Source organism: Emydura macquarii, unplaced genomic scaffold (assembly GCF_026122565.2).
Source record: "Emydura macquarii macquarii isolate MOO-44397 ecotype Brisbane River unplaced genomic scaffold, CSIRO-AGI_Emac_v2 contig_1551, whole genome shotgun sequence".
Lineage (NCBI taxonomy): Eukaryota > Metazoa > Chordata > Testudines > Chelidae > Emydura > Emydura macquarii.
Window position 1 is genome coordinate 15,127,796 of NW_027131688.1, and position 27,936 is coordinate 15,155,731.

The following is a 27,936-nucleotide window of genomic DNA, read 5'->3' on the forward strand; positions in this document are numbered from 1 at the left end:
GATGTCGTAGACTCCTCTTCACTTGAAGTCTTTAAAAATCAAGATTAGAAGTCTTTCCAAAAGATATGGGCTTGATGTAGAAATTAAGTGAGGTTCTTTGGCCTGTGTTATGCAGGAGGTCAGACTAGATCATCATAATGGTTCCTTCTAGCCTTAAAAAAAACCAACTATGAATTATAATAGAAATGAGTGAGACTCTGACAAGCAACAGATCTTATCCCAATGGTGAATCTTGTAGGTAGCCTCCCAGTCATTTACATTCACCAGCAGCTCAGCTAACTGAAGATGGGATGGCCTTGACAGGAGGAACAACAGAAGCAGTAGCCTTGCAAGTTGTAGCAGGAAGAGGTCTCATCTTACACAGGGACAGAAGGAAGAATCTATGTGCCGGCTACCATGTACACCTTTGCAATTAGCAAAGCATGAAGGACTGATATCAAATCCCCTGTAAACATGTTAGACATAGTAAGAGGAGGAGAAAGCTGTTTCCTGCCTCTTTCAGAGGGTTCTGAACTCTGATGCACTTCTTAAGGTAGAAAATACCATAATGCAATGATTGCTTAAACTTCCTCACTTGATATTTTGGAGTTGTAAGAGTACTAACGCCACCACCTATCATGTTAATCAACATTGTCACATCGTTTTTGTGTACTCACCCATCTGTCTGTATCCATCTATTGTTTTGTCTTATACTTGGACTATAAGCTCTCTGGGACAGGGACTGTCTCTGTATTTGTACAGCACCTTGCACAATGAGGTCTTGGCCTATGACTAAGGTTGCTAGGTACTACATTAGTATAAATAATAAATTCACACACTTCACACCAGTGGGTTGCAGTAGTACAGTGCAGGTATCAGACATTTTACTTCCTGGTCTGCTTACTTTGATTCATTTTCTAGAAAGCAAATTTCTATCAGACGCTCTGGAGCAGGCGCATGCGTCTGCGAACAAGGGGTGAGGCATGGGGAAGGTGGTAAAGAAGGTAGGACCTAAAGTTCTCAGCAATAAAATATTTTTCTAATTTGATGAATGGTTTGGCTTCTCATTTAGGGTCTGAGACAGTGACTCAAATATTCCACATTACTATATCAGTCAGCAAAAATCTTGTCAGCATGTTTGTCTTTAGAAGGATTCAAAGGTTTAATGTGAAAATACCACACATTAATAGGTCATCCTAATGACTTTTACTATATGAAGGGCTAAATATATGTAGGTTCGTTCAAGCCAACAACTTACCCTTACATTAGGCATCCAACCACATGTTCCTTTAGCACGGGAAGCAAAAATGACCAAACACATTTGATTCCAACAGTAGTTTATTATCCAGTCATTGCAGATGGAATTACAGATATTGTTCAGCTATCAGTTAAAGTTTAAATATTAATTCTGACAACTGCAGAGAGTGTACAAGAGTAAAAGCATTAACCATAATGTAAATAATACACCTGAACAATTTTTGTTATCTTTAAATGTCAGGTTGTACACAATTACATACAGTAACCATTATATGATCTTGCAAATAATTCAGGGCTTGTGCTAGCAAGCTTTTTTTTATTTTTTAGTTCTCTTCAAGATTTTGAGAGGCTGGCAACAGTTTAAAAATATACTATTGTTTATTGAAAGTGTTTGCTGGCAGCCTCACATAATGAAGAAAAAGTCTATAAAATATTTTATATTGAATATTTGCTTTCATCAATGAACACAACAACATTAATGGGAGAAAACACCACATAAAAGATTACACTCCTATATGTAACTTATTCTGTGAAATTCTGATTTCAGCTGCAATGTACTACAGGTCCCGTAAACTCGAGTATAAGCCAAATTCTGTCATCACTTTCACATACACCAAAATTTGGTCCAAAATCTGTCTGAGTTTTTAGTCTTTAGCGGTTTTTTGTTTGTAGGGTAATGGGGTTTTTGTTTTGATTTGGATTTGTTGTTTGTTTGGTTTTTTTTAAGTTACCAGTTCCTGAATTTACCTGTTTTGGGTGATTTGAATGAAATCATGAAACCTGATGTCTATTCCAATAATACTAATGTTGATATTCATCAGATTTTTCAACAAAAATCAAATAAAAGTAACTATAAAATTAAAGAACAGAAAGATAAAGTACTACTAAAACCCTCTAACTTAATAAAGCCCTTATTTACAATGAAAAATAAATAGCTTTAAAGTAAATTTTCCCATTTAAATTTAATTTAAATTGTAAATATGTTCTGTCCCTCCTGGACCTTGCAAGAAGTAACTATTAATTAGAATGCCCATACATTGTAAACACAAATCTGCTATCAGTTTGTTTTGGTGGGTTGTCCCACTCATCTCTAGTTTATTTCAGGTGCAAAACTGAATCTACCAAAGAAAAGTTTTCAAATGCAAATAAGTATGTTTTAAATTCTTCAGTGTTATGATAGCCTACCAGCATGCCTATGAAATTTTACAATGGCTACTGAAAGAGCCAAATTTATATTTTGTAACCATTATTACTGAATGATTGTTTTTAAAAACCAATCTTCATTGGTCAGTAGCTGCAAATAATTTCCAAAATAGAATTTGAAATTGGTTCTAGCAAGTCGTATTTGCAATTTAAAGACTATTTCACCAGTACTAAGTGCTACTTTGCCTAATCTGATTTTATTTTCCAAATTTTCCTCCTTTTGATTTAGAAGGAAGTATTGTATAAAGGTAACCAAAGCAAATTATCTGAAATTATAATAATAATAATAAATACATCTAGAGTAAATTCTGAACAGGATCAGCTGTTTTATGCCCCCCCCCAAAAATGCAGTGACCAATTAAGCTTTTGTCAGCTATTTCTGAGTAAAGAAGTGATGCAAATCATTCAAGGAGCCTTCTTGACTGGAATGCAAGGCCATAAGAAAGACCAATTTTCTTTCAATTGCTTCAAAGTCACTTCTAGAATATTTCAATCAAGTTCACAATACAAAAGTTTTTGCCAATAAAAGAACTGAATAGAGTGTATAAGACTTGACATGTTGAAGTTCCCCAGTACATTAATTCTATGAAAAGCAATCACCGGGTTCTGAAAAAATGAGTATGTTATATCTGTATCTTATAAGGTTACCTACTCCACATGCACAGCAGTGCATATCTGCATATTACAGCAGGGTCAAGCTCTTAAAAGTACTTTTCCAGCACAGTATGCATGGACTTAGATTCAAAATTCCCAACAAAATTAATGGGAGCTGGGCATCTGTGTCCTCCCATATGTTGATTACCATACATTAAAACATTTATATTAAAAATCTTGCCTGTTTCTTTCATATTTAGAAAGCAAATACTGAAATAAAGCCACTTTTAGCACAACAGATGTATTTACTTACAGCATGCATGGCTTGTTCTTGTGAACTTGAGCCACTAGTAGCCCTTAAATATTTACAAGTTCAAAATGACAAAATCTACATAAGTAATAGAATGTTTGCATTTGCTTACAAATAGAATAAGACCTTCTCTGGGACATAAAACCAGGAAATAAGTAACGAAAACAGAGAAGCAACATTTAAAAAAAAAAAAAAAAACCATGGCAACTTTTAAAATCTGGACAGTTAACACTGTTGTGGTTAAAAAAAGTACATTTAGAGATGTGATTTTAAAATACATCTTTCTTGCTTTCAGGGAAAAGCTAAATTTAAAATCAAGGAAATGGCCAAGTAAACCTCAAACAGCAAAAGTTAATTTTGGTTTGCCAATTTACTTTTAAAAAGCTTTTTTTAAAAAAAAAAAAAGTTATTTGCAATTTAAGTAATAAGGCAAATGTGATCAAAGGCTTAAGAGCCTTGTACATGACTGCATAAAACAAACCAGCTCAACACCAATGTAAGTTTAGGAACCAAAAGTAGTAGTTATACTGTAAACATGAAAAAGTAATAGATTGGGTTCAATTTAAAGACAGCATAATACATATGTTAGTCTTATTTAAGAGCCAGGTCAGAAAAAAAAATTCATCTTGCTTCCATGCTTAAGGCAGACATAGAAGTCAATATTTTAGAGCCTCTTTGGCCTGGTGGAAAACAGATAATTCTTCACTAAATAAGGCCCTAAGTTAGCATTATTTTCAGTTGTACTTTAATTACATATAGTAACCTAATAAATAATTCAATTGTAATATTCTAATACTGTATCTTTTTGTAATGGATGTAGACCTACTTCTTTAAAGAAATAGCATATTCCTAAAAGTTGAAATAGTATCTGGAATTGAGAATGTTCCCTAGCACAGCTGTATTTGAATAATTGAGTTCTCAAGCTGCCTCATAAAAGTTCCTCAAGTTCTTTCAAGTGTATTTCCCTTCTGAAAAGATTGTTATCCACCACCATGCTAAAGCTACATATAACTTTTTAATTTATTTATTTTGGTACAAGCTGATGTTCCAACTATACGCCTTTGTTTTTCCATGTTCAACTCCATCAATAAAGGGATAGAATATCTGTTTAGGCCAATGAAAACGCTTGAGTTATATCCATTGCCAAGTATTAATTACAGATTTGGAGGAATCATTTTTTAAAATATTCATAACCACAAAACAAAATTAGACTTTCAATCTAATGTTCATATGAACTTTCTTTAAAGTTCAATTTTGTTAAATGTTGGCATTGCTGCCTCTTTTTCCTGCCCCATACTGCTTTCATATTGCATGACATCTCGTTACATTGCCCACATGAGCCATGCCCCTTATAAAACATGACAGAAAGGTTTTAACATTCCATTTTCATGTAAATTCCAGTAAGCAGCAATGATCCAGGGACAGGGTTGTAAAAGTGCTATATAAATTGACATTCTGATGCACAGTTTTCCTGTAGAATAAACTACTCTGTGCCTGGGAAATGATATTTTGAAACTACCAAATGCAATGTACAAAATATAAAAATATATAGAGTAACAGTAGAACAAGCTACAGTGCAATTTTTCCTCGTCTTCTGGAAGCCATGATTGCATATGATTTCATATCCACTACACAATGAGCTCTCACAGTAACTGAGTTTCCTTTTCTATTCTTTTATGGTATGACAGTGCAGTACAACTATAATCTCAGCCTTAAAAATAATCCCATGCTTTGAATTTCAAGTTCCTATAAACCATGACTGCAAATTTTTACTTGGAACAATCAGTTCTTCTATAACTGCCCTTTTGTACTACTGTTTAAACATTCTTCACTAGAAGAGTAAAGCCAGGCTATTTAAAGAAAAGGAAACCATCCTACAAATATTATTTCTACTTCTGGCAGGGCCAATTTAATACTACATGACCTACAAATATCTGCTCAGGGCTTTAAGGAGTAGGCCTTTTTATATTCTCCCTAGTTATTTGCTCAGAATGTCCAAATATAAAATCTCCTCTCTCAACACCTTGGAAATGGGATTTTTTTTCTACATTACGCACAAAACTGTAATAAAGGAACAGATAGAAAAATCACACATACACAAATAAGTACTGAAACAAGCTAACCAAGTTTTTTTGCAAGCTAAAAAAAGTTAGTGGTTTAACACATGGAACTCTGAAGAATACATTCACAACCAACAGTGCATTCTAAATGCACATCTGAAAAGTTCAATTTTCACAACTTCAGATGTCAGCGTACCATAATATCTACTGACTGCTCTAATAAGAAACAGATAGGAAGTCAGTCAGTGCCTTTACTAAGTTTTGTTAATGTACATCATATTAATAGAGTTTGGAGTTCATATTTCCAATTCAAAAAGTTCCAATTCCAAGTTATCCCTCTACAAAACTAAGTTAAAGTGAATAGCTTAGCTAGAACAGAAAACTTTTAATCAAATTAAGGTTCTTTTTGAATATATAATATGGATACTGAACACAAATAATTATGTCTTGCAGAATGCTGCAATATTACAATAGCAACTTCTGACATATCACTTAGGCAACACGTGAACCTAAACAATCACATGGACAAAATGAAATTCAAAGAACGGGTTCATGTAAAATTAGATATTCCAAGGATTGCATCTTACTTTAGCAAGAAAGAGGGTGCTATCATGCTGAAAAGTGCGTTACTGTCAAAAGCCATTCAAAACAACCCAGTTATGCAAAAATAGTTTATGCATTCACAATGCTGTTGTCTTTGCTTTAAACACTTAGTTTAATCTATTATGGAATTATCGCAATGAAATTTGCTTTGACCTTTATATATTTTGTCTAGGTATGGGTAAGAGTGGTAAGACATCTTGAACTACAGCATATGCAATTTGTGCATAAAAATGTATATATTTTTTCTAAAGCCAAGATAAGAGGATCTTTTAAGTACACCTCTAAAAATGATGATCCTTTTAAAATCAGTTTGGAACAACAATATAAATAAGGACATTTATAGTTAGGGAGTGCATTGTTATTGTTTTATAATTTATTTATTTCTTACTTCTGGACATACCTGTCCAGTATATAAACTATAGACAAATTTGCAGAAAAATATATCCTCTACCTGTAACCGACAATGCACATAAAAATACCTACAAAAGGAAATTCCTGTCCATTCACAACCTGTTGAGCTTAGTGATTCACTGTTCAGCTCATTCCGTTTATATAATTTTCAATATAGGCTAAATTGTGAGGAGTACAGTTAAAATTAACTATTCTAATATGTGGACACCTACATTTAAAAAAATTTGCCTAATTATGTATGACTTAAAATAAAATTAGCTGTCATATTATTACATCACAGTATATGGCATTTCTTAATTTAGCAACAGAAAGGCACAATTATTAAGCCATAAAATACAGTACCTGAATCTAACAGTTTTATTTTTCCTAAAACCAATGTCAACCTAGACATTTTATTTTGTGGAAGGGACTGAAGGAAATAACTTGTTTTTACAACTGATCTCACTGTAAGTTTGGTCCATTAGAAATGCTATCTATGTTAAACAACTGAGGTTGGGGGAAGAATGGAGGAAAACACAAACTGTTTCCTTATAGCAGTTTATGGTCCAATAACTCAAATTATTATGAAATGACTTAAATTGAACACAAAAATGGAACTTTCTGATCAGCTGTCAGACATACCTCTGTCAATATGCCAAAGTATACAGGTACAGTATGACGTATGTTTCAATACGTACATGCGTACACATGCATACACGCACCATTACAGCAATAAGACTAGACATGGCATTTATAGAGTACAGCACTTCTCAGAAGAGTAATTCTTGACTTTGTCCCAACACCATACCTCAGATGTACAATTTCCTTTAAATGCACTGCCTTTCATGTATTGCTGTTAAAGTCCTTGCTAAAGCAAAGCTCACAAGTCTGCCAAAAGCAAACCAGTCCACCGTTTCTTACATTAGGCAACTACTTCCCTTCTTCCCTGTCAAATGAATAATCTACATCAAGAAAGACCAATAAAAAGAAACAGGCAAGGAACCAAAAACATCAGAGAAAACCCAACCATTCCATATGTAATATAGCGATATGGAAGTTCAACCTCCATGCGCTGTCTTGCTTGTCGTATATCATCATACGGTATGCAGAACATTTTACAGGCCAGTGGGATGGTGATTTTCTTCATCACTATTCTTGTTAACAACAGAAGCACTACTCCAATCAATAACCGCAATATGGCTTTTCCAAATAAAGTCACAGTGATGGAGGGAAGAATTAAAGGCAATGTATCTGGGGAAGGATCTTGCATTAGACCCAACATGTAATTAAAATGAGATCCACAAGCAACACCAGCACCACAACCCAGAATCTGAGCTGTATCTCCTCGTGATGTGCTCCAGGTGTCAAGAGTGAAAGAGAAAACCCCCAAGGCTAAATGAAGACTGATGATAATTAGTGGTGCATGTTTGTAAGTTAAGTTGAAGTTATCAATCAAGTCCACAGCTGGATGGAAGGCAACCAAGATGAGAATAGCATACAGAAATCCAGCAATAACATCCTGTTAAGGGGAGATAAAAAATACAAAAATTTAGTATGATATACATTATTTTTACTAGATTTCTTTCATATCCAACTTTGAAATAACTATTTTAATAATTAATTTAAGACTGTAATTTACATTAGCATGGAGAAGAGTTTAGTTGCTCTGTAGGTAGGAGATTCCAAACCTGTGGAAACATCTCTCTTTTTTCTCACATTTAAACTTTCACAATGTATCTAATTTTATTGTAATTGTAGGGGAAAGAATTGTACGTGCTCCTTTTTTAAGGCACTGTACAAAGAACCTAAGATTCAGCAGAAGTGGTTTTTGGGACTCGTTTTCAAAGAAGTGGTCTCAGCCTCATCTGAAGCTGCCAAGTTCTGGTATCTGCACTCCTAAGAATGAGACAAAGGTAAAACCCACTGTGGAAGACTGTCAAGTAGGAAAGGAATAAACAGCAAAAAAGTTTGGTAAATTTTAAAAAAAACCTAGCAGATTGTGTAACGGTTACATATTATTAATGGCCACTAAGACTACAACAGAATTCCTTAGCAAGTACACACTGGGATTGCAACAGCGAAGTACTGATATTTCTGCTCTTTGCAGTATGTAAAGATACACAGATATAATGTGTGTTAAGAATCCATTAATTTTAATACTAGTTTGCTATTCAAATGATTCTGTTGTTTCCCAGACATATGGTTGTGCTTGTACTGAATATGCTTTATTTTTTTCAAACTTCCATAAAGTATTTTGTAATTTTTTTTAAAAGGTGACTGCCCTACTTGGATAATCTGACATATCATGACTAAGAAACAAATTGACCTGCCGGATGTGTTTCAGAATTTGTTTATCATGTTTGTGAATTACCAAAGTTGTGTGTCTGAAAAAGAGTTACTTCATGAAGGTTTGTCTCTTTTGATCCTATAAAGATGTCATCATGCTGCATTACTGTTAATACAAAGGCAGAAGCAGCACAGTATTAGTCTAATCCATACAAAGACATGTCACAAAAACTGGATTATGACTTCACTGTAGCAAGAAAAGCAGCGGTGGAGCTGGGAGGGAGAAGCTCTTTGATCATTCAGCTACCTTCCATAATATCAAGGGAACACAAAACTACTGACCAAATACATTCTCTTTCCAGCTTTGCTGTAGCATGAAAGTTGTCTTCCCTTAAATAAGATGCTTGATGCTTTTGCAAAGTGCCAAGTTGACAAGGGAAAGCTGAATGAGCATGAAAAGTACTTCAACTCTTCTCTGGATGAACTATCCAAAAAGGGAATGGGCAATTTTGTCCTTTTGCCTATTAATCCTTCACTTCTGTACTGAAACTGCCAAGAGTGCCAATTAATTTAAATCGCATAACTGATTTATATATATAATACAGAATTTTTAACCATAATATTCATCCTTTCGCCAGTCTTACTATGTGAAAAATACTGTATACAATTTATTTTGTCTTAACCATGTGTGCTGAAAGATGTTTTTAGTTACAAACCCAATCAGCAGATAAACTATTACCTCCTAGTAGGGGCACACATTTTCCTAGTTTTAGTTCATTTAAAAAAAAATTATGTCAAAAGCATCTAGGATTCTAGACAGCCACCTTTTCTGCACACTTAAAAAATTACTAGGTAAAATCTTTGTAGACTGTATAGTTTTTCCTATTTTCTAATAAATTATATAATGATAAACAATTTTATTCATTTAAATTTAACAATAAAGTACTGGATCCACATATAACATATGCTGAAAAAAGGCCCCCAGATTACCCCAACGCACAAGATATATGACTGTAGTTTAAAACTCTGAATATTACAGAGGTATATGAAAGCAATTAGATGGTTTTGTCATAATGTAAAGTAACAGATTTAATGCATGGTGTTTCTCTTACCAAAATTGAGTGCATTCCCATGTAAATTCGACTAAAACAAACCAGAGAACACCAACAGATCGCAAGAATCAGACCATATATAAGGGGATACTAGGGGAAAAAAAAAAAGATTATATTAGAATATTAAGACACAAGTATATCCTTCATGAAAATGATTTAGCAATGAAATAGCTACACCCCAACTCAGATCTCACATTTCAAATACCATTAGAACTGTTCTGTGTACAGTTTAAAATAAAGTTACCTAAAGCCTACAGCCAGACTGAGGGTAGGAGAGCTAAAAACATTTTTCTTTCATTTACGGAAACATTAGTTGCATCCATGATGTATTAAATCTCCATAAAAAGGAGTTCCAGAATGTTTGTGCCACAGAATCATTACATACTATTTTCACTATCATAAAGAAAGCCTCATTTGTGTGTTTCTTTACCAATACCATCTCTTCTTCATTCCCTTTATCTCCGAGCATCTTGAGTGAATCTATTCTTCCTCTCCTTCAGCTCAGCTTCCACCAATTGACTCCGACATCTCTCACTCCATGATAATCCTCTTGCCCCCCACTACCAAGAGACTTGCTTCCGCTGATTTCAATGGGCTTTGGATCAGGTTCCAAGTGCCCTCCACTCTTCTTTTAAAGCCATCCTCAAAACCTACTTTTACTTTCCACGAATGAGTTAGGTCCTATTCCAGCAGAGCACTTAAGCATGTGTGCAACTTTATTAGTCAATAGAACTAAATCACATTCTTAGTTCTATTGTTGTTCTAAAGTTGCACACATGCTTAAGTGCTTCACTGGATCAGGCCTTAGACTCTAGTGTGGTTTACTATTTCTCCTCTTGTCCTAGGCTCAGTTTCTACTTAAATGTCAGAGCTTACATAATTTCCTCACTACATGGACCAATTTATTTTAACCCTTGTTTCTCTTTCTTACTCCCATCCTCTGTCTGCTTTTCTATTCTATTCACAATACAGGCACTGCTGGGTGGGGACCATGTCTTTTTAAATCAATTAAGCATCATACAAAGTTATAACATTGTGGAGATATGTAATACAATTATAATACTGTAATATAGTAAAATTTCAGCATTACAAAGTATTACCATAACACCCAACCAACTTGGTTTTGGAAGTTTGCATCATATTTTAATATTCACATCTAATTGCTTGGAAAGTAATTGCAAAGTAGGGGTAGGAAAGTCTTGCAAATTAGACAAATAGTTCTGACTTCTAATTTATTTATTTGTGTCACCAAGACTACAGCTGAAATCACAGACCTTGTATTTAGAGATTGTCCAACAGTTCAATCCAGTCACGCTTGGACACATCTGTCACAGAGAATCCGAAGGGCGCGGTGGGCACGCTGAGTGGAACAGAACAGCTTGACAGATCTGAAGAAGATCTGTCCACCAACACAGAGATGCCAACACTCAGAATTTCTACCAGTAAGCCATTGGTTGATAAACCAATGTCAGGCCCCTGAAGAGGATGGAAATAAAGTTTTTGGCTGAGTGCAGAGGTTTGAAATGAAATATTTTGTTGTACAAAACCTCTCTTAAGGAATATACATTGTGGCAACCACAGAGTCTAACCTTGCTCCTCTGAGTAGGCGTGGGAACTAATTTGTTGCAATTGATCGTGAGACCTATATGGGAAGACAGCTGAAGAACCACATGGATCTCTCTGTTGGGAAGTGTGCCCACTGAATCAACCAATCATCAAGACGGGCACACATGAAAGCCTTGTCCCCTCAGATATGCTACCACTTCTGATAAATATGCCTGGAGCTGTTGAGAGACCAAAAGATAGGTTTCTGAATTGGTAATAAAGTCCATTGACCAGGAAACAGATACTTCTTATGAGCCAGATGAACTGCCACATGGAAATAAGTGTTCTGCAAGTCAGGTGTCACAAATCAATTCACAGGCTTACTGAAGAAAGGGTAGCCCTCTAATTTGAAGCAACAGATGAATTTGTTGAGACATCTGAGATATAATAGTAGACATCAATCTTCTCTCTTTATTGGAATGAGAAGTAGAGGGAAATAGAACCTCTTGAAACAGAACTCAGGAGACTCCCCTCTGAAGAAGAGTCTACCTACATACACAGCAGGCTGTCTTGATAGGGGGTCCCTGAAAAGGGATTGGGTGGCAAGGATGGAAGTGGCAGAGACTGAAATTGAATTTTAAATGTTATCTGCACAGGATTTTAAAAACATTCTGTCCAGGCATTCTCTAAAAAAGAAAGTCAGTTGCCAAAAAGGGAGGGGAGAAGAGGCTGATCCTCATCTACTTGTCCAAGGCTTGAGCACAGCATCAAACCTGCAGCCTTTGCCCGACAAGGAATGTACAGAAACAGCAGATGGAGGACTTCTTTTCTTCTGGAATGAGAAACATCTTCAGGGCACCAGAGAGGAGTCTTTTCTTGTAAAATTCAGGAACACTTTGTTGATATGAATACAAGGAAAACTGAGCTCTTTGTTTCAAGAAGGACTGATTTACTTTGCTTCTTCCTCTGATATAAGGTATAGAGATAGAAGCATCACTCAAATCATTTGAAGGGTGAAGCACCTCATCAATCTTCAAGTTGAAAAGATCATGGCCATCAAAAGAAAGGTCCTTGGTTATGGTCTGGACCCAATTTTGGAATGCCTGACAACTGCAGCCATGATATTCTGTGCATAATTACTGTAGTAGCCATTGATTTAGTGTCAGAAACATCCAAACAGGCCTATAATGTAGATTTTTGCCTCCAACTGGCCCTCCAAAGTCACTGCCTTCAACTCCTCTCTGGTGCCCTGAGGAAGTTTTTCACCCAGGTGCAAAATTTTGTCCCACTGGAGAAAGTTATATTTAAGCCAACAGAGCCTGAAAATTGGCTATATAGAGCTATAAGCTAACAAAATAATATACCTTCCTCTGCAGAAGGTCCAGTGTTTTGGGCTCCTTAGCCCTGAGTGCAGACTTAGGAAGACCAGGCTGCTTGGATATTTTGTAAGCTGCCACTACAACTTCAGACCCAGGACCCTTGGAGAAACCTCTAAAAAGGCAGATTGCTAAGATCAAGTTATCTGAAATAGATGCAGTAGTCTGCCACAAGTCATTGGCCAGCTCAATGATACCCTCATTTACTGGCATATCCAGAATGTCAGATTTGTGTGACCTTACCTGAATGACTTCAAGGGGTCTTTCCAAAGTATGCACCATTCCTTAAAGAAAGTCCTGACAGGCTTTATAGTCAAATGTGAAAGGAGCAGATGATGTCACAGCTTTATCTGAAAACTAGGAAACAGCTAAAGCAATCAGTTGATCCCCACATTCCTCCATAAGGTCTTCCTCAGTCTGTGGTTTCTACTCAAATGCCTAAAGGAGCACTTGGTTTGATAACAGTTATCCCAAATGGCTTCTTCAGAGGAAGCAATCTATTTCTAGATCTGAATAAGAAGCAGAGAAATGCTCAGGATTCCACATCAACCATAAGGAAAACAAATACAATGCCACAGCAGGGGAAATTAAGAAGCTTGTGAGCTCTCAGAAATATGGGATCTGTGATTAGAAAGGCTCCTTCCAAAATCTCTTTCAGCAGCTCCTCTAGGAGAATGAGGAGAAAAACTAGAAGGACTTCTACCATTGTGAGAAGATGAAGATGCAGTCAAGTAAAACTTTAAGGAGAGAACAAATCAGAGGGGTTGCAACAGACCACAGATATTGTCCTGATGCCATAAAGTCACATCTGACCCTTGTAACCAGATTAGACACCATATCAAAGTGTCACAGGAATAATTAAAGATAGCATGACTTAGATCAGATCTCTCAATGCCTCCATTACAAGTCTCATCTATCCAAAAAGCTCAATGCAGGTGAATTGGGCACATGAAGTCTATAGCTTTAATACAGTTTACAAAAGTTAACCTAGTGAGGCATGGAACTGCATTGAAAGACACCTGTTTTAAAATTGTTTAAAGAGGTAGAAGGGTATGAAAACTGAATGTTAATTGAGAGTTGAAGGTTTAACTCTTCTTCCCAGGTGTGCACAAAATTCCAATTCCCAATATAAATCACATAAGGGAGACATGGAGTTAGTTACTCTCTACATGATATAGGTGGTTTACCAGGAGGCAGCCTAGAAACAAAGGGATATCAAACTAGATTAACACAAAGTAAGAGTAAAGGACAAAAGATCTTTTAGATGGGATTACAATTGCTCAGCTTGTTAACATTTAGAAGGAACATTTGGAAAGAGGAACTGAAAGATCTCAGTTTAAGGAAACTACTCCCAAGGCTTTTTGACCCAGAGTAACAGCTTGTAGAGTACATTTTAACTGACAAAAAATATGCATCAGACAACTTTAAACTTCATAGGTCCTAGGCTACTCGAACCTGCTCTGGGTCTGGGGCAGAGAATCAGAGAACTATAACTGATTGTGGGTTCTCAGTTTCTGCTCTCTCCCCACCATCTTTTTATGATCTGGATGGCTCTCTGGGGAAGTAGAGCCATCTTTCACTAGGTATCCTCTTAGATATTCTCAGGCAGAGCCATTCATGTTCCTATCCTGCTCTCCCTGGGTATGGCAGGAAACATGTGGGAGAGCAGCCAGAGTTACTATCTTCCTTGCCCTGTGACAGTGTGAGACCAGTGGGGAGCTGCTGCAGCAGAGAACAACAGCCATTACAGAATTGTCAGTTCACTCCACAGCTGTCCCATAGGGTACAGGTGTGGTACAAGGCAGCTGGGGAAGCAGTAACCCCTAAAACTTTTCCCTGTTCTGGCAGAGCTGATTCAAACACTTGACTTCTTTTAAACTTAAGAGTATAGCTCAGGAAATGCATTATTGCCAACTCCTTCAATTTTCTCATATTCAGTGTTTTTCTCAAAGCCCCAGCTCCTGGAGTAACAAAATTGCATAAGCAACTCAGCTTCCAAAGGGGGAGGGGTGTAATGTTTCTAGTTCTCAGAATTGTAGAAAAAAAAAAACTTGAAAACATGAACCCTGAAGGCTGAAAGCCCAAAAAAATAAAAATTAATTTTAAAAATCTCATGATTTTGGAGAAACTGACTCATGATTTTCTGTAACTGGTGGTTAGCAACTGAATTCAAAACCAAATACAAACTCTTTAAGATAGTTGCCTGCAAGAAAACTGAATACCACTGATTTATAAGAAGAACTCTGTTAAGTTTATATTTGTCCCGGTTTGTTTCCTTAGTAAAGGTATCTGTATTAATCTAGGATCTTTAACAATTCATCTGCTCTTATTGTTAACCTTTAGCAACACAGAAGATGAGACAACCCCAGGTCACTAAAAACATTATCCATCGATCTAAGGAGAACTGGTAGCTCCACTCAAAAATAAATGAGATCTGCAGACATTCGTCAACATTAGTGAAAAACTACTGAAATAGTCTAACCATACTCCATTCTCCTTGACCTCTACATAAGAAAGCCTGAAAAACAAATCCATATGATATTGTTTCCTACAAACCACAAAGAGAACTTTAAATTATTTAAGGTTTTTGTTAAAGTACAGATGGCATTGCTTTTTCTAGAATACATGGCATGGAAAAGTCTTCCCAGATTCTGTACACTACATTATTAGAAAGGAAGAACATGCTTCATTTTAACTGGCATGTATCTGAGGATCCAGAAAAACAAAATTTCAAACTTTTTTTAAAAAGGTTGAAGTCCTCGGATGAATGATGGTATGCCATTTCACCACTCAAAGGGCAAGACATGTTTCTTACACAAGTTTGCAAAACACTGTATTGTGCAAATAGGGTGCAGCTTCCTTTTAAAGTTTGAGAAGAATCATTACAGTTTTACAAAGCCATAAAAGGGAGGCAAGTCACAAGACACGTCATGTTTCCAAGATTAGTTTCATTTTCTATATAGTAAAAAGAATATCAGTTTGATAAGCTTGGCATAAAATTAAGAACAGCATCCAATGTAGGTCGTAGTTGTTTGTACAGGAGTATTGCAGATTCTAGGAGTCATACAAAACTTAAGACTTGAAAGATGTGTATAAGAGCTCTTATGTATTCCAGTTGTCTTTGGGGAACATGCTTAAGATTTTAGCTAATTATGAATCCCAGAAACCTCAGCTTTCCAATAATGGCACAGATTGATACTTGGATCTTTTCCACAGTACTAGCAATTTCTACTTAAGTAGAAAGGAAAATGCCAAAATAAAGCCACAAAATTACAGTAATTTCAATATATGGTTCCTTAAGTAAGAAAATGCCAGATCAGCAAAACAGCAAAGACATATGAGAAAGACCTCTTTGGAAAGGTGCACTGGAAGCCAGCAGAAGATGAATTCAAATCTTATTTCATCCACACAAACTAGGGATGTGCTTCACTGCTCTTATTTTTAAGCAAGACCTCAGGAGGTACACAAATATTATTCAAAGTACCATTTTCACAGAGGAAGTATGTGAAGATTTGAGAGGTTCCCAAGATCATTTCTGGCACAGCTGGGAATAGAAACCTACTTTCATCCATTTGGTTAAGCTGCCTGGCTTTGGGCTGAGGGAGTGGGCAAGAAGCTGGGGCAGCTGGACCCTGCTCCCCGAGGGCAAGAAGCCCCGGGTGGCTTCCGGCAGGGAACAGGAAGAAGCCATGGTGGCTTCCTCCATTCCCCATGAGGAGTGGGGAATGGAGATGGGGCAGCCCGTGGAGCTGAGACTGGGCTCTCAGCTCCCCACACTGCCCCTCTTAGTAACTACTGTGGTGGCTGTAAGTCAACCTAATATAGGTTACGTTTCTAGTGTAGACATACCATTTGTTTTCAAGGGTTGTGTGGGTGGGCATTTTCTTTAAGGAACCTTAACTAACGTTTTTTCTGTGTAGGAATTGTACTAATGAATGATAGATAAGAGGACATGCTATTTAGAAGAAAAGAAATTTAAAAAGGTAGGAAATTTTCTGTCCATGGAAAGGCCACTGATGTAATAATTCTATTGACTCATCTTTGAATTCCATTTGTTCAAACTCATTGGTGGTTATTTACTATTTCTAGTGTTATCCATGAAAATAAATCAAAGACCAATCTATTTAATACCACTGATGGACCAGACTAGTGTTTATTTACCATTTTCTTCTTATATCCATAATCTTTTATTTGGATTTCTGAACAAACAGAACTAATTAAACAATTGATAAGTTTTGACATCTTTCTTAAAGTCTGGATGATGGTAATGACCAATTTTCTACTGATCTAGCCACCACTGACAAGGAATCTCTCCAAAAAGTCTCCCCATCCTTCCTCTTAAGAATTTTTCCAAAACTAGTAACTTTTTCACCTGGATATCATTCAATGATCTCAAGCAAACAAAGTCTGGCTTCTGCAAATAGGGATTATAGTTCCAGTTAAAAACCTCAGAGTATACATCCAATATAAGAAAGAGGTTGAGGAAGTCTATCATGACAATTTAAATTTTGCTAGATAAACTGTCTTTTAGCTACAGTAAGAACGTTGTAATAGCTCTGGCCAAAAAAGTGTAAACTACTTGCGTCTGATCACTGCCGGCAATTTCTCCCGAGACTTATCTATTTGACCTCAGAAACAAATGCTCCAAAGGATCACTGTTTCCTTATCTACTTCACAGATCTGATTTTTCCTTTTCAAATCCCTAGATGTTCATACATTGTATATTAATCCTCCTGTTTTTATTGGGAAATCCCCATTCTGTTTTAATTGCATCCCCTAAAGTGCATTAGCAAACATCTGATTGGATCCACACAGAAAATATTTCCTTGAAGTGCCCTACTTCTTCCCTTTCTGACTGAATGCCAAGGTTTTTAATAACTTAATCATTGTTTGAAAACATTCACAAGAAGAAAATCTATCTTGGAAGATTATGACCCAGGGTCAGAAAACTCCCCTTCCTTTGTGGAGGAGAGTTCCAAAGAGGACTCTAAATGCTCATTTCTTTTAATTTAGACTCCAGTATTCTGTATAGGTGAAAAGAGATCCTGCTTTAAGAAAAAGTACTTTCCCTTCCTTCTCATTTAAAAGAAGCCATGGCTTTTTCAACCTTCTTTCTAATGGAGGGGTTCTAGAGTGAGAACAGGGTTCCAAATATACTTTAGTTGTGTACAGTTCAGTAATTCTATCTTTGAGAACTAAAAAGTGGATTTTTATCCACGTAACCATATTAAAATTCACATCTTTTTTCTATCCCCAAATGTAGGCCATAGCAGCCAATACAATTGAAGGAAAAAGCATTCTCCTCCCTCAGAAATGGCAGGATCAGAAACTTCTGCTAGCTAAACCCTCAGATAGATAGCATTTACAGAGCTTGTGATTGCAGAGATATTCTCTTCACATCTGAAAGTGTGTTATTTTCTTAAGTCAAGAAAGCAAGTCCCAATGCCTTGGCTGCAGTACAAAGCTTTGCTAGAGTGAAAGCTGACCAGAGTTATGTCATGTCAGTTTTCACTGACAGGCAACAAGAAGAACTGAGAAGAATCAGGTCATTTACACTTTCCTGCTGCCTAAAGAAATTATGAGAAGCAGACAAAGTGGAGATATTTGGAAGAAGGATCGGAACAGAGGCTAGGGTAAGGGTGGCAGAGACACCTATCTTGCAATAGCCAGGAAGCTAAGGAAAGAGTAGGGTATTAATGACACAGCTCCATAACAGCAGCAGCCACAAGACTGCAGAGAGAACAACAACAAAAACCCTGTCATCCACCTTTCCATCCACTTGATGAGGGGCATGGAGGAGAGAAAGTATTCATTCTCCTCTCCCTACTAGCAGCCAGGGTTTGGGCTTTGAAATTTCAAACAACTACCACCCTTATGTTGATACAAAAGACCCCAGGCAAGGTTAAGGGACAGCACCCTATCAGGAATCCCAACATCCACTGCTTTACCAATAGGTTTGGGACACAGGTTGATTTCTCACTTGGATATTGTCCACAGCCCCCTCCACTTGATTCTTCACATTGATTTGTGACAAATAACTTAAGATTTCTGGGTGCTACATGTCTGATACAATACCAAGCTGTACATATGGATGGGAATGATGTGGAGAGCCTGATAAATTAGAGAAGAACAGTAGGTAAAGACTGCGGGAGGAGCGCCACAAGGTAGGGATAAGGGGGAGGAGAACAAAAGGAAAAACAAAAAATATAGGCGAGAAGGTAGACAATGTCAGAATAAGGAAAGAAAGTAACATAAAGAGGTGGAGGGAGAGAAAACTGATACTGAAGAAAAGCCATAAGATACACAATGAGCTATTTTAAGAAAGAGAAAACAGAATGAAAAAAGGTAGTTCCCCAGAAAAGGAAGAGGAAAGAAGGATGATAAAAGCAAGATGGCAATAGTAAGTAGCAAGCAGTATTTGTTAAATAATATATATTTAACATTTTTCGGCTATCTGGTCAGCTCCAGTAGTAAGCTGTGCTTTTTAAAGTCTATTAGAAAATTAACAGTGTTACAAGTGAATATGCTACACAACTGCTTTGTTCCTTAACATTTCAAGAGATATGACTTTGAAAACTGGCCTTATAGGGGTCTTCATTATCATCTGTGTTAAAATTAAGCAATTGCAATGTAAACTTGATCTTGTGATGTGTCCAGAAATGAAAGACATCCCTTTGTCTATATTTTATCTAACAGGCTACCTTTATACTGCAAGTTTGTTGCATTTTCTCAACACTAAACACTTTTTGCTGAAGCAACAGTTTTGATCTATAAAATAAAACCACCACTAGTAATGCTGAGTAGGAGTAAGGAATTGATTTTACCTCTCTGCGGAGCACTGATGACACCAATACTGGAATAATGCATACAGCTCTGGTGACAATACTTTTAAAGGGATGTGGAAAAACTGGAGAAGGTGCCAAAAAGAGCAACAAAAATTATTAGAGGGGTTGGAGAAAATGCCTTACCATGAGAGACTTGAACAGCTCAATCTGCTTAGTTTATCAGAAAGAAGATTGAGAGGTGAGTTGATTACAGAGTCTAAGTACCTACACAGGGAGAAGATACTAGGTACTAACAGAATCTTTAATCAAAAGGAGGAAAAGAACAAGAACTAATTAATGGCTGGAAGTTAAAGCTAAACAAATTCAAATTGCAAATAAGCCTTTTTTTTTTTTTTTTTTAAAAACCAGTAAGAGTTACCAAGGGAAGTTGTGGATTCTCCAGTCACTTAAATGTCTTCAAATCAGGCAGATATGTTTTAGCCAAACATGTCATTGGGGTCAATGCAGTATGTGACAGTGAAATTTTATGGCCTGTGTTGTACAGGTCAGACTAGATAACCTAATGATCCCTTCGGGCCTTAAATCTATTAATTATAACCTTTGAAGAGACTAAGAACAATATGGAGTAAAGGCCTTGTTTCCTCTGTGGAGATGGGACAGGTTCTATTGATCCCATTCATAACATCTAGGACGACTATATGCATGAGCTGATTCTTTCTCCTGAAGTAGAAGCTCTTAAACGGTACAATTTTTTTTTAAATAGATTGAAAGGGACCATACTTACAATATTGTTTGTGAAAGCATGAGTAGTCACTTAGGATGTCAAATTGACAGTTATATTTCTTTCCTCTTGTGGCCTGATGCTCCCAATAGTTTTCATGCCATAAAGAGGGGGCTGAGACTATGCCTGCCTGGACTTGGCTGCCTGTGATTGGCCTGTATAGCGAGGAAGACATTCTTGCAGGTGGGATGTTTCTGAATGGCAAGCTACTGCTCTATAGTGTCACAACCTGGCTGGTCACACAGTAAAGTCCCTTTTAGACAAGACCTTAGAGTGCCTCCTAGAAAAATCACCTGAATCAAATGCTTCATAAGATTGAGGGAGATTGGGAGGCCTTTTTTCTTCCCTTAGTGCTTCATAATGGGATGACTAGAGGTATCTGAACATCTAAGGGGCCTTTTTTTTTCCCTTGTCTCCCCCTTGATACTCCTCCTCAGATAGCAAGAGAAATTTCAGATTGAGTGTTTCCTAGAGGGCCATGGAAGCTTGTGGTTACTCTTTTTTTGCAGATGTCTTGCCCTAGAAAGAGGGGGTTCAGATTGGAAGGCTGTGTTGGACTGAGAGTAGAAAGTGGCTTTCTGGGATCTCACATCCTGTTTTGGAGAGATTCCTGGACACATCCTGAGTCAACTCCGTGGTTCCAACCCCACTGATTCCAACCTCAAACAGAGTCCTTAACCAATTTGCTGCACCTGGTAGACAGAACTGGCTTGACACTACTAGCAGGCAGTAACCCTAAGCCACTGCAGGACTGGACAGAGAAGCATACTACAGAATACAAGGAATGGTTGGGCCAGAGGACCCCTCATGAGACTCCTTTCTCTGTCTGCTGTGAGTCTCTGTCAATAAATCCCTGCTGCTGTAGCATGTGTCAGGGCGGGGTTGGGCAGGGCTTTGCAGCCAATGTTCAGGATTGCGAGCATGGGCTCCAGCAACTAGGCAGGGGACTCCTCTGGCCTTCTCCTATTGTGCCTCAACTTACACAACCCTCACGTGGTAGGGAGGAGGGAGCTGCCACATATGACAGTCCTACGACCTCTGCCTGGGTGAGGTGCTGCCACTGTTTCCTGGGAGCTCTCCAGCTCAGGAAGGAAAGCTGCAAGAAATGCTGTCTCAATCTGAGCATTTGAGAAGAGCCTGGGATCCAGGTGTGGAGTCAGAGGGTTCTGCATGGGGTAATCTGGGTGACGGTGAATCAGTGAGGGAATCTGGTTGTGAGGGGGAGGGTCCAGATGCAATGGGTGGAACTAAGTAGGGGTAGGGGGACTGGATGCATAGGAGTTGGGTGTACAATGGCCTCTCCCCCTATGGCTGGGGAGCATTGAGGGCAAAAAGGGGGGGAGTGGAGCTTCCTGCAGCTGGGGGAGGTTCCCATGAATGGGACTGATCTGGCCCCAGCCAGTGCAGCGGAAGAGGAAATCCCATACCCCGCAGCAAAGCCAAGACTAGCAGCTGGAGCCTGGCATATGGTAGGTGCCACCAGCCAGGGCTTCCCCAATCCTGTCCCTCCCCAGCTCCAGGTGCACTGTGATAGCAAGTGAGACAGAGTCACGCACGCATGCCTAGCCCCGCCCCTGAGGTAGTGATTTATGTCTCCCCTAGCTGCTCCCAACACATTAACCAGACATGCCCACTTGAAACCGTTGCCCAGGAGGGGCGTGTGAATCAATTATTCTGCACAAAAAGAGTAAAATCTGTGGGGGACATTAATTCTGCACTTGTGCAGTGGTGCAGAATACCTTCAGGAGTAATATTCAGATAACTCAGGTATGTATGCCATCTACATGCTTCAGCACCTTCCTATTTCCTCCTCCTGCTCATCTTCATGCAAATTCTATAGACTCTGACACCTGGAATTCTCTTCCTGACCTTTTTTGCTTGTATCAATATCTTTTTTTTTTTTTTTAAAGCTTTGATTAAGACAAATCCACTAACCAAGACATCCATATTATCTTATTGCTGTAAATCTTGTTCTCCCTCCTCACATTTCTCATTTGACTACAAGCTAACACGACACCATCTGAAACAGCCCTTTAGGACTATTGGCCACCAGCATAAATTAGCAAAATCCACAGGCTGCTTTAGTTTCCAGTAAGAATTGTACTTGTGCTTCCCCAATCCTGCCAAAGAAGATAGTTAAAAATCATCTTTGCCAACAGCCCTCCTGAGCTGTGCAGAATCTGATAAATCTGAAATGCAACAGACATGAAAATACCAAGCTTTGAAAGTTTGCTTTGTTTTTGTACAGATCAAACTCATTTGAATATAAAATATTTTCTAAAATCAAGTACTTGTTTTCAAGCATTCTCAAACTAAGTTCCATGAAGATTCTATCAGATGCCAGTTAACTGTTTCCCTCACACAGTGCTTTTACACTGCCTCTTTGCCCCACCCTCAGGGCACATTATATTATTTCAAGTATTGAAGATTGGTTAAAGATTATAGAGTCTCTGTATTTTCTCTATTGTGGTAAAATCATATATTTAGAAAAAGATGTGAATGTAGATCATGATATGAATTAGGAAACACTTTTTTAAAAAAATATCATCCATTGCATCCTTATTTCCAGTTAATCAGTTTTCTTTACAATTTTCACTATCTATTGCATAAAAATCCAAAATAGTGTTTCTAAATTTCCACGTATAGTTTGCATCTGCTTTGTGTTTCAAAGGTACTGGATAAAATCATCAAATTTGTGAGTTTTTCCACCTTAGTAAACAATTTAGTAGTAAAATTAAAGGATTTTGCCAACATAATCTTGTACTGCTGAAATAGGGAGCTTGTTAGATACTCCATAGGAAATCGACTAAGTAAGTGTAACATTAAAAAGTCATACATTACAAGAGGACAGAACAGTTAACTGATGAAAAAATGTTCTGATAATACTTTTCTTGTTGCTAAAAGATCAATACCATTCCTTTGGAAAAAAGAATCTTTCAATATATCTTTTGTTGCATGAAAGAGTTCAAGAGGTGGTAAAATATGGGATATTTGCAGACCATAGATTAGGACTCCACATGCTGCACTCTAAGTAACCTTACCATAAAAGGATCTTTAAGTCCTGGCAATAACATACCCCAACAGAACACCACACCTTTCAGCTATTTCACACAAAGATGGGGACTACCACTAATGTGGTTCCCTGGTGCTCAAAGTTTTCCCAAGTAAGAACTGAATTAAACTGCCTGATTTCTGTCAATCCACTATTTCTAGAATAGTATGTCACACTTTTACTGTATGGGTAAGTTATGTGGAGTAGCAGAGGTATTAGAGTTGCCTTCCTGAATCCAAGGACAGACAATAGTGCAGTTTATATTTGATTCACATTTGGAATGTTTCTTATGGCTGTTAAAATAACAGGATTTTTTTTTTTAAATGAAAGCTTCAACTCTGTAGAAGTTGATGACTTAGGCCCTTTCTTTTCCAAAAGAATTTATCAAGCCCTACTTATTTATTAAAGAGGAAATTAATGAACAAAACTTAATTGAGAACAACATTTTATGAAGGCAAAAGAACTGCACTTGTGGAACGCAGAGACAGGAAGACTAATTTTTGTACAAAAAAAGTAATGTTTCAAAAATATTTTAAAAACTATTAAATTTCCTTCCAGTGAAGAACAGAAGGCACCTCTTTAGAGTTGTTCCCTACAATATACACTCATCGTGCCCAATCCTGCATAACTGAAGTCAAAAGGAGTTTTGCCATTGTCTTTGATGGAGGCAGGATGTGACCCTCACTAAAAATATTCTGCAAAGTTTTTTAAAACAAGCAAGGTTTTTCAGAGACAAGGTGGGTGAGAGAATATCTTTTATTGGACCAATTTATATTATTACCTCACTCACCTTATGTCTCTGAAATCCTGAGCCAACCCGGCTGCACCACTACTGCAAACAACAGAGTTCTTCAGGGGAGACTTAGTTTAATGGTTTCATGTTACTAGTCTAATTTTAACTATTCCTTTGGAAATATTAGTTTGGGAAGTTAGTGCTAAACATTCATTTGATTTAAAAGTTATAGTCCATAATATGTAATGCAACAAAACCCATCAATAAAGCTCTTCATTATCATACAAGAGACAGGAGTTCAAACTGTTAGCAGAGTCTGGAATTATTATGGATGCAGTACACCCAACCACATAGTAGTGAAAGAAGCTCTAAACTTCTCCATAGAAAATCCTGCTAGCCAACACTCATGAGCAGCATAAATAGGCTTCAAAAGGACAACATTCCCATCCTTCTTGGTTAGAGATCAAGCTGCAACAAGAGGCCTAATATATGACAATAAGCACAGAGTCAAAGCTGAGGTTCTGAAGATTTTCAATATCTAAGCCCATTCACAGAGATCCACTCCACATAAATCGAACATCACTCCCCAACAAGAGTAAAAAATATAAAAGTTCCAATGAAACTACTTAAATGTTACAGCCCAAACTTTGTTTTTATGTGAAGTCCAGCACATTTATTCACATAATCAGTTTACTATATTTCAAGTTTCTGAAGCATCCTAGTCTGTTCATATTTCTTCAGACAACAGATACTACCCTGAACAAATTTTAGTTCCAGTATGATCTACTACTCAACCAAATAATTTCATATGAAATTAAATTAATCATAAAAATCATGAGTGGCAGAGCAAGCCATTTAAAAGATGCTGGTTAACTGAAAAAGTTAAGTGTGGTTCTACTCTGAATAGTGACAACAAATCAAAGCGTAAGTCCCATGTTTGTCATCTCCTAAGTTTCCATAAAAAGTGTATTTAGTTTACTAGTAAAATATTATTTCTCTGATTATAAGAGTGACATTGCAGAAGCCTTGTCAGTCCCTCCTTGCATTTAGCTGTGATGCTCTGAGAACCTTTCCCAGACCCAGAGAACCGTGTGGCTTGAAAGCTTGTGTCCCTCACCAACAGAAGTTGGTCTAATGAAAGATCTTATATTATGCACCTTGTCTCTCTGTCATTAGTGAGTTATTCTGTCAAGGACATATAGAAAATATAAATCAGATCATTCTCAGAGTCATGTCAGTTCTGCAGTGCTAACAAGTTAAAAGGCAATAAAACATTTCTGTCACTAAAGTATGCAACTATGACTGAATACACATTGCTGAACAAGGTCCATATTTTTAAAAAATCCCTTTTCATAGTGAAACTATAAACAATCAGTGACTAAACTGAATTCAGATATTTCATAAGTAAACCTTACACCTTGATGTATTAGATGACTGCGCACATCCAGTGGGTGGGGACTTGATGTATAGTGGAAGGTACTTGGCCTTTGGCTAAAAAATTGTAGTTTTCCAAATTAAACTACTCTTTTTGGGAGGAGGACTGACTTTTACCAAGGTTAGTTACTCCACTTGGAATCTCCATCTTCATTTAAACCCATACACACAGGTTAAAACTTTCAATCAGTTCTCTCCTTTCAGCAACCCGTTTCACAGACATAAAAAACTGCAAGTGTCATGATGTACCAGTAAACATTTAGTGATCCTTAACAGCATTGACTAAAAAAATAAGGATTCTTCAGTCACTATACAAAGCTCAAAGTATCTCATGGCAATTTGCTGCACTTCTTAAAAGTTATCCAGCTACATGAAAAGTAGAACAGACAGCAGACAGTCCGAAAATGCTAAACATGTTGCAAGTGGAAATCAAACACTTTTACATAAACTGGACATAGGAGATTTAAATCCTCCAAATACATAACTGTTAATTCATAGTGCACTGAAACTTCTGTATATAGAATTTGCTATCAAGGAATGACCCCCAAAATTGTTTAATCACTGTTGTGGCTCACCAGCCCCTGAAAGTGGTACAAAAGAACTTAAGGATTATGTTTTTGTAGAGAATTTTTTTAGCAATATGTGCAGTAACAAAATTTCAGTAATACCCACTACAACTGAGAACATGACAATATAATTATCCCTGGACTACCACAATTTATCATTTAAATTGACCTTGTTGATTTAAGATACAATATATGTGTGATTAAGATATAGATGAGAGAAGAGCAAACCTGAAAAAGGTTCAAAGGTCAGTTCCTGATAAAATTTAATACTTCAATAATTATACAGCAATTTGAAGATACAAATATCCTCAACACCCAGATAAGGCATTATTAAACTAAAACCGAGTTCAAGGAGATGCCAAGGACAAGAAGGAAATCAATCTCACTTTTGCTTTTAACATAGAACTCTACAGTTCCTGGTGCTCAGTCCTATCCTCAGTGAATGAAACCAATCAGCCAGTCAAAAACCAGAGGCTTGTACAAAGTTTGTCCAAACCACTTGAGTCTACAAGAGTCTTACAAAAAACAGGCTGCAGAGAGAGATTCCTAGCACACTGCACACCTTGTTACTGTTCAAATAAAAATAAGTAGATTTCCACTTGAAAGCTGGAAATACTAGAACACTCTCTCTCCTGGTATCTAAATACTTACCTGGATGACAAAAAAGAATTATTTCACATTGGGAGGGGTGAACTGGTTTGGACAAAATACAAAACCCTCAAAGGCATCCCTTCTCAAAAGTCAGTTCTTAAGGCAGACCGAGTACGTATCTTGCTATGGAAAAGAAGGGTGGGCATTACCTGCCACCGGCCGTAGCTGAGCAGGAGGAGCGCCAGAGGGATGGCAGTGCCTGACATGGCATGGGTGGAGGGCATGCTGTACTCCGAGTTGTAAAAGACCTCCAGCTTCACCACGGGTGGGGAGGCAGGCCGCGGCCAGCGGATCACATCCTTGGTGCACTGGCCCAGGTACATCACCCAGACCCAGACGATGATGAGCCTCCTGCCTACCCAGGAGTCCAGGTTCCAGATGCAGAAGGGGAAGAAGAGGATGTAGAAGAGCTCGTTGCCCAGCTCCGTGCCCAGGTTGAAGAGATAATAGAGGAAGGGGTTGCGGATGGAGATCTCCTGGCAGGCGGCTTCCCCGGTCAGGGAGTTGCGGCGCGGCTGCCTCCTCCCCCAGGTCTGCTTCCCTTCCTCCGGCTGCTGGGGGAGTTCCTCGTCGCCGGCTCCCCCTGGGATCGCCCCGTTCTCCAGGCCGTTCGGGTGCCGCTTCTCCCCGCCAGCGGCGGCTCTGCGCCGGGGCCACCCCTCGCCTTCCCCTCCGCCCTCCATGGCGGGGCAGCTCCCGTTGGCTAACGGCCCCGGTTCCCCAGCGAGGGCAGGGGAGGCCGCCCAGCCCGGAGGCCCCTCCACCCCGCAGAGACGCTGGAAGGCGGCCACTTTCTGCGGGTCCTGCAGATAGGCGGCCAGCCGGGCCAGGCGCCGGAGCAGAGCCATGCTGGGAGCCGGGGTGCGAGGGCTGCGGGGAGTCTCTCCCCGAGGGGGGGGCTTTGCCGGAGGGAGGGGCGGGGAGTCTCTCCCCGAGGGGGCTTTACCGGGGGTGGGGGGAGAAGGCAGGGAGGCTCTCCCCGACGGGCGGGTGGGGAGGGGGGAACCGGGCTGAGGGGGCTTAGCCGCTACCCGACGCCAGGACCTAGGCCCGTCGCCCACGCTCCCTGCTGCCTCCCGTCACTGTCCCGACCGACTCAGCCGCGAGCCCGGCGGCTCCCCCGCGCCCTGCCTCCTCCGCCAGTCACGGCCTCCCCCCGCGCGCGCGCCCCAGTCAGGAGGCCTGCGCAAGCTCCTGCCTGTCAGCCCAGAGCACCCAT

At 38.5% G+C, this 27,936-nt stretch overlaps 1 protein-coding gene across 2 annotated transcripts; it reads right to left on the reverse strand.

The window, feature by feature from the left end:
• Positions 1-3,802: 3,802 nt before the first annotated feature.
• Positions 3,803-27,850, reverse strand: SGPP1 (sphingosine-1-phosphate phosphatase 1). 2 transcript variants are annotated; one of them, XM_067554919.1, is made up of 3 exons: positions 26,867-27,850; positions 9,795-9,884; positions 3,803-7,915 (listed from the first exon to the last, which is right to left on the reverse strand). In XM_067554919.1, exons 1-3 carry the CDS (start codon positions 27,563-27,565, stop codon positions 7,364-7,366), a joined length of 1,341 nt encoding a protein of 446 aa, XP_067411020.1. In that variant the 5' UTR covers positions 27,566-27,850; the 3' UTR covers positions 3,803-7,363. The 2 variants fall into 2 exon arrangements, with proteins under 2 accessions (XP_067411020.1, XP_067411021.1); XM_067554920.1 differs by lacking the exon at positions 9,795-9,884.
• Positions 27,851-27,936: the final 86 nt, after the last annotated feature.